Source organism: Hydra vulgaris, chromosome 08, assembly GCF_038396675.1.
Source record: "Hydra vulgaris chromosome 08, alternate assembly HydraT2T_AEP".
NCBI classification, from domain to species: domain Eukaryota; kingdom Metazoa; phylum Cnidaria; class Hydrozoa; order Anthoathecata; family Hydridae; genus Hydra; species Hydra vulgaris.
In genome coordinates this window covers 25,062,552-25,077,893 of record NC_088927.1, presented here as the reverse complement: position 1 = coordinate 25,077,893, position 15,342 = coordinate 25,062,552, and the positions used below count along the sequence as shown (strand labels likewise).

Sequence of the window (15,342 nt, the reverse complement as noted above, 5' to 3'; positions counted from 1 at the left end):
TTTATTTACCAAAACCTCATACTTTTACTGTATCTGGCCCTGTACGCTCTAAAAACTTTTATTTGTCTAGTATATTTCTCCGCACTTCAACCCTTTGAAACTCTCTCCTGACTTCATGTTTTCCTGACTTACACAACTTACACCTTTTCAAGTCTTCTGTCAACCATTTCCTTGCTCTTCAACTCTATTCTTTATTATCTAATAACTCTAAACTTAATAGTGGTTGCATGCAGCTTTGTTAGGAGTGAATTTAAATTATATACACACACACACACACACACACACACATATATATATATATATATATATACTTGTAAATGTAGATTTAGATCAGGATTTGTCAATTTTTTTGCTATTCCATACATCATTTTAACACAAAAAAAAAGAAAAGAAAAGAAAACAAGTAATGAAAAAGAAGGATTGCTGCCATAGCCCAAACACTCAGTCAATGTAGCGGCACTCCTTACATGCTCTACTTATTTAATCAGTTGATGTATATACTGAAGCTCCCAACAGCTGGCTATTTCAGTATGATGTCAGACAGCTTCTAAACACACAGTTTATATATATATATATATATATATATATATATATATATATATATATATATATATATATATATATATATATATATATATATATATATATATATATATATATATATAAACAGCTTCAGTCACATCACCTTTTGTTTCACCGATCTAAATACAATTTTGCATAACTTACCATATACCTAAGTCCTTTTAATTTACTGCAACTGTTCCTTTATGCTTAACAGATTTTTATTTGTCTAACTTTTTTCCATTTTGAACATCAACGCTTTGGAAGTTTCAGTGTCATGTACAATTTATAGTTTTTAAACCATTTTCATTTGTGAACCATTTTCTTGCCCCTTAAATTTCTACTTTACTTTATAGAAACTGCCAATTTAAGTAGAGGCTGCTTTGAGGCCTTAAATGTTAAAATTGTAAATATATAACGTAAACAAAACTTTGTATTGACAAAATCATTATACAAGTTTATATAAAAGTTTTACATGAAACAAATGTGTTTATTTTTTACTTAATTTTTTTTGTATGTGCATTTTATTAAAATATTAAGTTACATTATAAAAATTTAAGTTACATTATATAAAAAAACGATCTTTCTATTAACCATTGGAACAGTTGTGTTCATCGTTAAGTCATTAGCATTGATTGACCGATGACCCTGTTTCATTTCTGACTTATGTTATTGTTTTTAAAATAAACTTAAAATAATGTTTTGACAGGAGAGTGGGCACAAATTGACACTATAAAAAACTTCTGTATAACAATGCAATTATAATATTTCCCTGTTATTGTACACTTAAAACGTTATTTGTTTTTCATATAGGCCATAAATTTGAATTAATTTTACTCATATTTTTTTAGAAGAATTAACACAAATTTAATCATTTTGATTTGATATAACAAGGGTAGTGCATTTCTCCTTTATTTCAGTCTTCTCACAATTTCTCTTATAGCTCTTGATATGCTTAAATCAACTTAACAGCAGTAACTTAACAAGAGCTTTAATACTGAGTCTTCACTCTATATTTATATTAAATCAATAAATCCTAAATAAACTTCAGAAAGCAGACAAGTATCTGATTCCAGTTTACATACTAATTTTGATAATGGTTTCATGAAATAAATAAAATATCGACAGGCTTCCAAAAAAGTTTGTCTAGTATAATATTTTAAATTTTTTGTGGATAAAGATATATGGGTGGTAGAGTAAAATCAAATGGACAAAATTGTTTTTAAGATTATGGGCAACTGATGTATGATGGCTATATCAATGCGCTAAAACTGTATGTGATAATATTTGCATTTTCTTATATTTATTTTCTTGTTTAACACAATTTTGAATTATACGAATTTGATCAACAAGCAATGTTCTTTGCTCAACAATTGTCAATTTTCCAAACTTTTCTTAAACATTCATAAATTCAGGACGAAGACAAATATTTTTTACTAAAAGATTGATTGTATGGACAGTACAGCAATTCCAAATTATTTTCGACATTTTTTTTTCCAATAACATTCCATGCAGCTCTCATGTTTGAGGCATTATAAGTTACAATGCTTGTCACTTTATCAACACCAACGCCAAGAATTACATTTTCTATGTGAGTTGCAATATAATGCCAGCCTGTTGCTCTTGACTAGTAGGCTCAACTTTGTAAGCAATAGGTTTCATTGTCCTATTTTCAACATGAATTGAATAATTAATAAGATGGATTGCATTGATACATGAAAATCCATCAGCCACTATACTTACATATAGTCAACTATTATATCAGAGCTGTCAACATAACTGTCATATCAGAATGTCAATTTTTATTGAGCATTTTTCATCATTTAGTGCATCTTTATAAAGGCACCCATTAATGTATTTACTAGATAGAGGCCTATATGCAGACCTAAATTTCCAGCATTGCTTCCAAGCAGTAGAATCAGCTAATTCAAAAGGTACTCTATAGAATAAATATCTTTGTATATGATTTACATATCTTTTTGATGTCATCTTTGCATATAGTGCACTATAAGCAAAGATGAATACAGTGTCAAAGTATGAACTTAGCATAGTTCTTTTAGCAGGCTGCCCAGAAACTTAATGTTCACAGATTTGTGAGGTCATATTACCATTTCCTTTTGCTCAAACAAAATACTTTGAACTACTCTTTTTATATTTTTGAAGCACAACTCAACATTGTCAAAGCACAAATTAACATTGTTGAAGCAAAACTCAACATTGTCAAAGCACAACTCAAAATTATCGAAGGTTTTTTCACATCCTCTTAATTGCTGCATCCATACCAATGTTGAGCATGTTGTAATTTTTTTATCATAATGTTGAAAGCAAACTTTTAAAAGCTTTTGAAAATACCAGCTTATTTGTTTGAAAAATGCTATAAATAAGTGAAACTCAGAAAAAGAAACTACCAGAATATAAACATGAAATGTTTTTTTTCTAAATATTAAAAAATATTTTTACTGATTTTTTGTGACTTTCATAATTTTCTAAGTTTCCCCATTATTAAGACTTCACAGTCCATAAATATTGTACTTTGTAAAGGTGTATCTATTGCCAGGTTTTCCAAGTTCATTAAATTTTCATGTTTTCTTTACAACACTGCAAAGGAAAGGTATTAATTTTATGCATCATATGTGTATTTATCACAAGTTGGTAAGAGTTCATTTAACTAATCAATGCACAAAACAATTATTAAGAATGTTGTATTTAAACTCTTTTTGTTCCCATTTTCATCAATAAATGTCTTGAATTTACTGCTTGTGCTTTTTTATTTTTTTATTTTCATTTTTAGCAATATACACTCTATTTACAAAAATTTACTTACAAAGGTTGGTTGGCTGGTTGTTTCTGGTCTAAATTATGAAAAAATGTTTTTTAATAATATGAAAACAAACAACTTTAACTAAACTTTATTTAAAATATATATATATATATATATATATTTATATATATATATATATATATATATATATATATATATATATATATATATATATATATATATATATATATATATATATATATATATATATATATATATATATATATATATATATATAATTAAAATATATATAAACATATATAAAATTTAAGTAAACAACTTCATAAAATATATATATATAAACTCCATAAAATATATATATATAAAACTAAAATTAATTTTATTAGATTTAAGTAATATAATTTTATTAGATTTAAGTAAACAACTCTAAATATATAATTATAAATTTTTAGTAAATTTTAACTATACTTTTATCAAAACATGGAGTTATAGTAAAAGCAACATACTTGTGACGTGAACAATCTTTTTTTAAACAAACTCCACATCCCTTCTTTTCATTTTGTACTTCTTTAAGTTCTGCAACTTCCTAAATAATATTACTTTTTGCTTTTATGCATATGATTTAAAACAAGGCCTACTACTGGAATACTAACAAGGATACTGGAGATGAAAACTGCTGGAATATAAATAAGGACTCCTACTGGAGTTAAAATTGTAAAGCTGACATATTTGAAGAAAAAAGTTTTTTAAAGTAAATAATAAATTAAAGTAAATAAAAGTAAGCAGAAAATTATAGAAGTAAGCACTAAGTAAATAAAAGTACAAAGTTAACAAAAGTAACTACAAATCGAACAAACAAGTAAACAAAAGTAACTACAAATCGAACAAACAAGTAAACAAAAGTAACTACAAATCGAACAAACAAGTAAACAAAAGTACGCTCAAAGAAAAAACAATACAAAAGTAAGCTCAAAGTGAGCACAAAGCTAGCAATAAGTTCAAGTAAGCTTTGCAATTTTTTTTATAGTTTTAAAAGGTACTTAACTTAAACCGCTAAAAACAATAATACAAATTGTAACAATTTTCATAATATATCTTGATTCAATTATCATAGTAATTTTGACAACATAAATTATCTTAAGTTATAATAAATATTTTTATATAAAAGTTAAAAAATTTTTATTGAGTATGTTCTTTCAACAATGATTGAACTGACAAGCTCTAACATGAAATAACTAAAAAATAGCATGTATTTTTATGAAGATATTTTTCAAAAATTTTGGTCTAAAGTTTTTAATACTTAAACTACAAACTTTTAAACCAATTTTAACACTGAATAGTAATTTTGTTTAATATTATATAAATTAATTGAGTACTTTATAATAAATTAATTAAGAATTAGGTTAATTAGATTTATTTAATTTTATTATTTAAATTCAATTAATTAATTAGTCACTATTTAGTTTTTTTTATTAATTATCCTTTACTAACATAAATATATATAAATGGATAAAAATAAATATATATATAAATATGTAAAGTAGAATAATCAGTAAAAAAAAATAGGATGATCAGCAACTTTGCTATTGAAAAATAAAGTGTTTAATAAACAATATTGAATAATGAGCACCTTCACTGTTCCAGTAAGTTCAAGAAGCAGAAGTAGATTTGGAATAACTTTGTAATTTCTATAAAAAAAAGATTTTAAGAATTAAAATACTTTAAAAATTCATTATTTATACACATATATAATATGTGTATGGGTATATAATTTTTCAGACGTAATTTTGTAATATAGAACACATTTGGGGGTAGAGAATGACATTACATACTTTTTTCAAATAGTTTATCAGAACAGGTGAAAAAAAATACTTTATGTTTTTACAGATACAGAAAATTAAGATAAAAATTATTGGGATTTTGAGAACAAAAATATTTTTTCTACAACAGCATTAGAACCAGAGCAACAAAAGCAACTCTAATTAAACATTTAAAAATAGTTATTACATTTTTAATTTAAAATACTTCTTCCTATTTCTTACCCAGGATCACTTTTTCATTTATTATTCTTTTCATGGTATCTTTACTAAAGTATATATTGAACGAAAAAACTTAAAATATATTAAAATTTTAAAATTGACTTTATAAACCCTTTTAATTTATTAAACAAGCTTTTTTGTAATAGGATTCCTTTATCTTGTTTTCTTGCTCCCTTTATCTTTTTTTCCTGATTCATATAATTTGCAATCTTTTAAGTCATCTGTTAATCGTTATTTTGCTTTATAACTTCCAACTCTAATAGTGGCTGCTTGCAGCCTTGTTGGAAGTGAAGATGTTTAAAAAAAAAATCTATGAGCAATAAGAAAAAGACTAGTGGTGACATAATGTAATAGATGCTGACTAACATTTATGCTAAAATCTTACCATATACACTTTAGGGGATAACTTTATCCACTTTAGGGAATCTAACAGATCGAATAAATGATAGAATCTATAGTATAATAATGGTAGATTCCATTAATTCTAAAAATGGCTGATGAAATTAGCCACATTGCTGTGTTTTAAGAAAAATGGCTCAGCTAGTAAGTCAACTACTGTCCTATAAGTATTATACCAGCTCTACCCAAAGTTTTTGAAATGTTTCTATATGAGCTAATTATATTTATTGGGCTTAGGTTCAATAAACTTTTGCGCGGTTTTTGTAATATGTATATGTATAGTATTGAGGCATGTGTTTTCTGTTATTGTTCTTTTTACTTAACAAGTGGCACAAGTATACTAATAATCAAAAAATTATAAATGTATTTTTTAAAAGCGTACATTATTGGGATTACATAGGTCAACAAAATGAAACTTTTTTTTCTCATCACAAACACTAATAAGGTTTTCTAAATGTATATACAATGCTGAATCTAAATCTGGTTTCAGTTTTGTTCTAGCACATATAGTTTTTAAATTACTTACATTTTTGTGTATTATGAAAATGTATGTAACTATATGAAAATGGAGTGTTAATAAAATCACATTTTTTGCAAACTGTTTATTTGGGAAAGGTAACATATAAATTAGGGTGGGCTGACCAACAAGAACTTTTAAATATTGCATTTTAACTCTGAAACACGAACCTTAACAAACAAGATTGCTGTGCAAAGAAACAAGTTGAGCACGGTTATACCAGGGACGTGGTGGGAATCAAACATTTGTCAGTCCACCTTAATATACATCAAACACTAAATTAATACAATGCAAATAGCCGCAAACAACTAATTTACATGAATTTACAATTAAAATCGACAAGCTATTAAAAATGACAAGCTATTAAAAATGACAAGCTATTAAAAATGACAAGCTATTAAAAATGACAAGCTATTAAAAGTGACAAGCTATTAAAAATGACAAGCTATTAAAAATGACAAGCTATTAAAAAGCTATCAAAAGCATTGAGAATACAATTTCGGTTTAAACTTTCGGATTTCACAATAAAACATCCAACAATGGTCATCCATCATGCTTTATTTTAAAATCCTTGGTAACAAACTTCCATAGCTCTAATGTCTTAGTGAAAGCATTCCCCTTGCTTGTCACTCGCTGCACCAAGGTTTTCGGGAAAGAAGTCTGATGGAAATGCAGAAAGTGAATTTTCAAGGACATTCTTTTCTTTATTTTTTTATTTCCATTTCTTTATAAGCATCAATGAGTTTCACTACTGCATCCTTATATGTATGAAATTTGTTATCCCCCAGAAAGTTAGTGCATGTCTATTTAAAAGCTAGCCAAACTAACAATTCCAATGGACTGAGAGCCTTTTCCAATTCAGTATCCAATAAAAGCTTCCGAATTTGTGGCCCAATAAAAACTCCTGCATTCAGTTTTGCTGCACTAACTTTTTCAAATTTTATGAAAAGGTATTGGAAGCCTTGTGAATTGGCTTTACCTATTGCAAATTACCTTTAACAAAATTGTTTATATATATAAGCTTTAAAACATCATATACAGTATCATACTTTTTATTTATTTATTTATGTGATATTTCCGCTCATATAATGAGAGCCATTATCAAACTAATAAAACCGTTTTAAAAAATTGAAGAGCGCTTTTTCGAAAGGGACATAAGTCACATTTTACATGTTTTGAGAAAACTAAAAAAAATTATTTAAACTTTCAACAAATAGTATTTTTTATTTTTGTTAGCAGTAGTTTATTGTGATTTTGATAAAAATAATTTTACTATTAAAATTTTCTCTTTTTTTAAATACACTTATAACGGTTTAAAATGTGTGAGGTTTTTCAAAAAGGGCTTAAGTCAACATTATTTTAGAGAAAAAATAATTTTTGCGACAAATTATATTTTGTGTGATTTAATGTTTGCGAATTAAGTTTGTTTAGATAGACTTATAAAAATGATAACACAAATACCTAGAACCCTAATATTTTGACCACCTTACCCTTGTTACACAATAAGTAAAGGCCCTATTCGCGATTTCAATTTTTTGTAACAATTTAAAATTCATACGCTCTATTTAAAAAAGTAAAAACATTGGAAATAAAGTGGATGTATAATGTTTTTTCAATGTTAACATAGTCAGAATCGTGCTATTTACACTATAGAATCCAAAAATAACCAAAACTCAACTATGGCAAAAATGGACTTATGCCCTTTTGAAAAAATGCTCTTCAATTATAATGAGTGTAACAAAATGATGTCATTGCAACGTCAGATATTCAGCATTTTTTAATTTTACAAAAAGTGGTTTCCAATGGTGAGTCACCACCAAATTGCCATTGTAACGATTTAAAAACATTTTCTTTAGATTTCAATGTATTTCAATGGCCTCACAAATTTTTCTTGTGTAGTTGTTTGAAATATCAGAAAGCATTTTAGAGTTTTCCCAGTTTATTTTACCATTACAATGTTCAACTATTCCAGATGTATCCCGATTGGCTTCTGTATCATTATTTTTATGATCTTGAATTTGTGTGCAAATCTTTTTTCTTGTTTCACCAATATAACATGCACCACATGTGCAATCAAGTTAGTACACTCCTGGATGACTATTCGGAGGCAGTTTAGACATTTCACCAAAGTATATTGATCAAGGGATTACCAAAACAGAAGACTGTTTTAATGCCAACTTTACAAAATTCTCTTCAAAAAATAGTATAAATATTTTATATATATATATATATATATATATATATATATATATATATATATATATATATATATATATATATATATATATAATATAATGTAATAAAAAAGGGTTCTAGTATAAATGAAAAGTTTGGGTAATTATAAAAAGCATCTAAAATATAATTTTCTTTAAAAATTACTTAATAATTTTTTGTTATATCCGGAGTATAAAAAATGCAAAGAAAGAGATGAAATTGCTAAAAAACTATGCAGCAGACCGAAACAAGCATGCTTAGTTGAAATGGTTACGGAAAATTTATGACTCTTGTTCCTTATGATAGGCCAGAGTAAAAGTGACTGTCAATGGATGAAAACCTCCAGAATATTGGGCTTGCAACAATTTCTACCAAAAATTTCAAGGCGCTGTTTTTAATCTTGCAGTTGTTAAACATTGCTCTGAAAGAACTGCTAAACTCATAATAAACAAAATTGATATTGCCAGAAAAGAAGAGAAAAGACACGATTCACTTTTATTCTTACACAATTGCAAATGGAAGTATGGAGGAAAAAACAAGACCTTCAAGAAAAACAAAACAACAACATAAAAATATAACATACTTTTAAAAAATAAAGTTTGTCAAATGAAATTGCTAGATGTTTTATGCAATATATCTAGTGTTTTTTCCAAATGACTGAACAGATAACGCAATAACTAAAAAGTTATTGCGTTGCGTAAAAATCAGAAAAATTGCTTAAATTTGTGATTTTGTAGATACATTTACATAAAATATTTCACATAAATAAAAATACCATGCATTTTTTTTGTTTCTTCTAACTTAGAAAAAACTCTGGAGAAAAAAAAATTGAACTATTTTGAGTTTTAGAACTTGCTCAAGTGTGCCAAAAATGGGCTTAAAAAAGAGTAAAAAAAGTCTAAAATAAGAGGCACTTAAGCAACCCTTAAAAAAGGTCAAAATTGAAAAAAAAAATTTCGACTAATAAAATAGGGTTCTGCACAGCAGATAAGACCCCATGGTACTTTAAATTTTTTTATGATCTCAAAATAAAGCAGTCTATTGCATATCCATTAATATACCTTTAATTTTAAGTTCTTTACAGATGTCATCGATAACTGTCATATTTGATTGTCTTAAGTAATATACCGATATTGTCATGTCACTTTTAGATGCACAGAATAGACAATAGACATAGATGGCTCAACATTTCTATTATACAAAAGTATTGTTTTCAAGCTTCTCTGCAAGGAATCGATGAAGAGATGCCACTCAGATGCTGCATACGTTTGAGATAATTCTGTGAATAGTCTATTTATATCATGATAATAACAGAGAAGGCCATCTACTCTAAAGTATGTTGCTAAGTTAGCATTCGGCTTTTGGTAGTAATTGATACAAACATTTTTGTCAAGTAAACTGTTCTCCTGTAGTCTCGAGTCAAGAAGCTGCTTTCTTTTTAAGAATTGATAGGTCTCTAACGAAATCATTCAATTTTCCTTGGTTAACAGCTTTGACTTGAAAACTTGTTTCTTCTAATGTGTGATCAAGGTCTGCAGATGGTTCGAGAATGCCACCAGTTGCAACTTTATCACTATCCGCTTTATCTCCAATGGAATTGAAATGAGCAATTCTTTACAAAGCTTCACTGGCCTGGAAAAACTGAATCCGTTATTAGATTACTGAATCCATTACTATTTTTGCCATCATAACATTAATAAATAAACAAAAAGCCATAAAATAATATAATTCACTTTTAACAAAAACTATATGTGCTCCAAAAAATCACTTCAAAAAGTGTATCCAGGCAACCCAAAATTATCTCTGATAATTTTGTCTGAAAATTTATTATATTGACCTGTGTTATCATTAAATCTAAAAGTATAAAACTTCATTCTGCATGATTTACTTATTGTTAAAGTTAGAGGCCTATGGGATTCACTAAAAAACCAGTAAACTACTTACTTGGGATCTTCTGCTTCTAATTGGTTTGGTATTTCATTTAAAGTGCCTCAAGGTTCCATTTATGGACCAATTTAATATCTTTATAAATGATCAATTTTTTTAATATTCTTATAAATGTTTTATTTTATTATCTGTATAAATAATCTATTTTTATTAATAGATCATTTATAAAGATAATAAAATAATAAGAAGCAAACTATTTTCAGATAAATTCAAATTACTTTTAGTTGGTTTAAAAAATACAAAAAAACTACTTTTGATAAAGATCTAAAATTTTGTTTTTTTATAAACAAGTAATTTTTTGTCCATTGATAAAGTTACTTTGTTTTTTAACATCTTTATCTTTGTCTGATTCCTCTTATAATTTAGGTGCTTTGTTCAAAAAACAATGACAGAATTTTTTTAGCAGTACTTTTTAATGAATAATTTAAGCTACAGCAGAAGATTATAACTAAAAATAAAAACTTGACCATTTTTGAGGGCTCTGAATTCTAAAATGTTGAAAAAATATAGATGGAGGTCCTTTGAAGCTTAAATAATTCATGGTACTTTATTTTAAAAAATGACTTTCTTTAACAAAACAAAAAAAAAAGGTAAATATTAGAAAACTTTAACTGAGAACATAAAAGCTGCTCAATTAGAGTTTGATCTTTATTTGAGTACTGATGCCCAGAGCATGTTAATGGTTTTCTAACATAAGAATAAAGACTCACTCTTTGCACCCAGTAAATATCATTTTGGCCACTTAACTTTGATAATGTGGATGCATGAACTTTACCAAAAAATCATCATTCTCTATACCAATTTCAAAAACCATACTACTTTTGAGTCCTTAATGAAAGGGGGGATAGGGGCAGAGGCGTTTATTAATTTTTGGAAATTTTTTCCATCCATCCCTCGTTTATTAATTTTTACTTGTTGTTAGCAAAAACATTATCTCAAAACTAAAAAAAAAAAATAAAATCAGTGAAAATCGGCCTTAAAAATTAGAAAATAATTCTTTTAGTCACTGACAAAAACAAAAACTTTCAATGTAAACAGGCTTTAAAAATCAGAGAACTAGTAAATCTTGATTTGTTGAAAATGAATTTTTTTTTATTTTCCACCAAATAATAAAACATAAATCAACATATCAAACCCTTTTCAAATTATGATAAAATAGCTGTTAGAAAATGCGTATTTGACCGCAAGCCACACTTGAATTAAATAGTTTTAAACTTGTTTTGTAAAAAAAATTAGTTTGGATTTGACCTCTCCCCCTGGACTAAAATTCCCACCCCCCTTTTTATTCCCAACCCCTTTTGTATTAAGGACTCGAGAGTAGGCCAGTAAAATTCATTGCATTTCTAAGAGAGGTATTTCAATATCTTAACATAGTCCATCCAAACTCTTTCACGTTGTTGTTAATAAAAAAGTCAAATGCTAGAGTAAAACTATCATCATAAAATACATTTTTTCACCTTTATGATTGAAGGAAATATCAACTAATGAAAATATCTAATCCCAGTAACAGTAGCTGCTAATAAAAATCACCAAATTTGATTTGTACTAGCTCTATTTCCTTAGTGGTAACATTCACAGACATGACCCCACTAATTGACTTTTGACAGTATTCAAATTTCACTTCAATAGATAGTATTTGACGTCTGTTTGGACACTGAAAACTAGCAGTGTTAACAACCTTTTTCACAGTGCAACCTGTTACAATACATAGCAATTCTTTATGGCTTATGGCAAAGAAATCCTAGATTAACTTAAGTTAAATTAAAAAGTCAATCGACAAAAATGACTGAAATTCAACAAACAGTAAAGTCTTCAGCATAGTGACATAAGTTTTTAACATGTTTTCAGTTTTATACTGACCTGCAAAGCCATTTAAAAGGTAATAGTTTTTTTTTACTGTAACCTAAAGATTGGTTTTTATGATTAATAATTTTAAACATTACTACAATGAGAAATCCAACATCATGGTTTAAATCATCTGAATCATTAGCAAAAAGACGCCAGCAATTTTTCTTTCGTTAAATAGATGTTTAAAACACCGCTTCTAGCTCAAATGGTAACTCTGTATTTCATCTTGTACTACAAAAGTGTATTTCTCTGCAAAATATGTAAGGTCATTGCCTCATCAAGAGTAAATGTCTCTTTGTTATTCTGTAGTTAATAAATGAGAAGTAGTTTTAATAAACTATTCAAACAGAGGCTATATGAATTCATTTGATGGAAGATTCATTTTCATCAAATGAATTCATATAGCTTCATTTCATCACTGTCAGATACTGCTGTAAAAGTTTTGGCCAGCTTGAATACTGGCATTACAGTTTCATCAGTGAATCATGCAAACTTTCAATAATGCTGCAGACAATAAGACTTTTCAATGCCCACAGCTTTCAACATTAATTTCACATTTTGGTGTCATTATAACAAAAGGTACACAAACAGCAAGTGTACCTTTTAGACCTGCAAGGGTCCACAACTTAACCAAAGATTGTATAATTAGGAAAACCCTATTTTATAGTCTGGGTCCTTTATTTTATATGCTGATTAGAGCTCCTTAATGTTACAGAAAATTACATATAAATTTTTTTCCAATAATAATGTAGTCTTTTTTTTACCAGGCACTTGTTTTAAATACTCATTATCTTAGTAAAAAACTTTTACCAGTCCTAAAATATCTTTGCTGATTTAATGGTATTTAACCACATTAGGGCATGTATAATACCTTTTGGATTGCTTAACAAATTTGCCCTTTGAATTTTGCTTTTGGAAACAAAATATTTGATTTTTTTATCTTCTGTTAGAAACTTTAAGTTTTACTTTTTTGCATTTTACAAAGAAGCCTAGATCACCAGTTTTGGTTTTAATCTCCTTTTGATCTTTGATATTGTACCTAGTATGATTGATTTAATGTTGATTTGATTTGATTTGAGTTGATTTAATGAAGATATAAAATAAAATGAACTCTTTTAACATATACAAAAATGTTTACAAAGCTGAAAGCTGCCTAGTATTTATTTTTGCATATTCAGAGGTTAAAATTTTAACTAACCTCTTAATATGCAAAATTAAATAGGTTAGTTACTAAAAAAAGAACTTGGCTAAAAAAAATCTCATTATTGTAATTTTCAACACTTTTACAAGACAATTTTGAAAAAAAAAAGATGTCACTTCAATATATCTTTATTAACTTTGTTATAGGTATGAAATAAATTATATTGTGTTTAATTTCTTTAAAAAAAACCTGTTTATGATGGAGACAAGTTGTTAGTTAGACATCAAGCATTGTATACCCAGTTCTCAACATTATTATTTCTCATTCATATTTCAGAAGTACCTTCAAAAGACTTTTGAAGCAAAGATGTAATAGTTGACAGATGAAATTTACTATCTAGTTTATTCCTAACTGTTCACTATTTGCAATGACTGAAAAGCTGTACCTTCAGATAACATTTAGTATTTTTTTAATCTAGTATTAAAATAACTTTTTAGGCTTTATACATAAAAAAATGGTGGCGCAAAATTTAAAGTAGTTAGTTAAACTACTTTTTCATGTTTCATAGATATCTGCTACTGGTTAAAATATAAAGAAAATCTGATAGGATGATTGGAAATTTTGTTTTCTCTGAAACAAATGTATTTTTTTAATATAGACTTTCATATCTATTAGTTGTAATTAGCATAAAAATTGCAGCTTTTATGATCTTTTTGTGTATATGTTACACAGTATACTGTCAATAATACACATATACTGCCTGAAACGTTAAATGTTGATTTAAATTAGTTTCATTTATACTTAAACTATTTTGAAAATAAAAACATAAAATAAAGTTTATAAATTGATAAGTTACTTATTGTTTGTAACAGTAATAATAAATCCATCCTCATATCTCACACTTCACTTTAGCTTAGAACAGTTTAAAATTAAATAAACTAATGCAGATAAAATATTGCTGCATTTAAATTCGTTTAATAAAAAAATAAGCTGTAATATGACATTATCATATATTATTGTAGTTTTGTTAGTAAAACTATTATGCATACTATTACTATATTAAACTATTATATTACTATGTAGTGAAAAGTGCTTATAGTATTTAACCTAAATAGTACTAAATAGTAAAAAGTGGTGAAAGCACTTCGGTTTTAAGGAATATAGTAAGTAGTTATTAAGTTTAAGTATGGTAATATAGAACACTATATGGTTCAAAGCACGGTAAACTAAACGACTAAAACACAGTAGGTGATCCGTGTCACTAAAAGAGCGCGATAGATAATCAACTTACTATTACTATAAAAATCTTACCTTAATAAAAAAAAGGCGACTCCGATTCCAAAAGTAAATGACCATACAGAAAACACTAAGAAGGTATACCTAAACAATAGAGTAACTTTTATTATTTATTTATTTTGAATAGTAAAATATGCTAGTACTTTGCAAACAACAATGTATTAGCAATATAAATACAGATTTTCAAAATGACAATTATAGTTGAAGACCATTTTACCTAACCATTGTTAAAGTGCATAATATTAATAAGATTATTGATAAAACTCCTATTTGATTTATATCATGAGTTTCCGCCATTTTTGTTTGTATTTATATAATTCATATAAAATTTCACGAAAATACTTTATTTTGATCGGTTTAGAAACACACGTGTTTAGTCCAATAGGCTAGCTTATCAAAGCTTTCTCATACGACTTTAGGCGTCGTTAATTTTCCGCTAGTTTTTCATTTAATATATTTCCGTTTTCTTGAAAAAATTTTTTAGTATTTAATCCTGACCTTTCTGAAAAAATCTGAATGCAATCGGCTGGTTGCATTAAAATTTTTTTGGAAAGTCTCCCATAATGAAAATTCCTTTTGTTGAGCTTTTAACTTTCAT

The 15,342-nt window shown here is 26.9% G+C and overlaps 1 protein-coding gene across 1 annotated transcript in view; it reads right to left on the bottom strand.

The window, feature by feature from the left end:
• LOC100204008 (sorting nexin-14) overlaps positions 1-15,105 on the bottom strand; it is a 58,710-nt gene extending 43,605 nt beyond the window's left edge. The window contains exons 1-5 of the mRNA XM_065803302.1: positions 14,962-15,105; positions 14,760-14,828; positions 4,974-5,031; positions 3,850-3,929; positions 3,386-3,413 (exon numbers count right to left, since the gene is read on the bottom strand). Of these exons, the coding sequence (XP_065659374.1) occupies positions 3,386-3,413; positions 3,850-3,929; positions 4,974-5,031; positions 14,760-14,828; positions 14,962-15,041 (315 nt within the window). The 5' untranslated portion in view covers positions 15,042-15,105. The remainder of the gene's footprint in view (positions 1-3,385; positions 3,414-3,849; positions 3,930-4,973; positions 5,032-14,759; positions 14,829-14,961) is intronic.
• Positions 15,106-15,342: the final 237 nt, after the last annotated feature.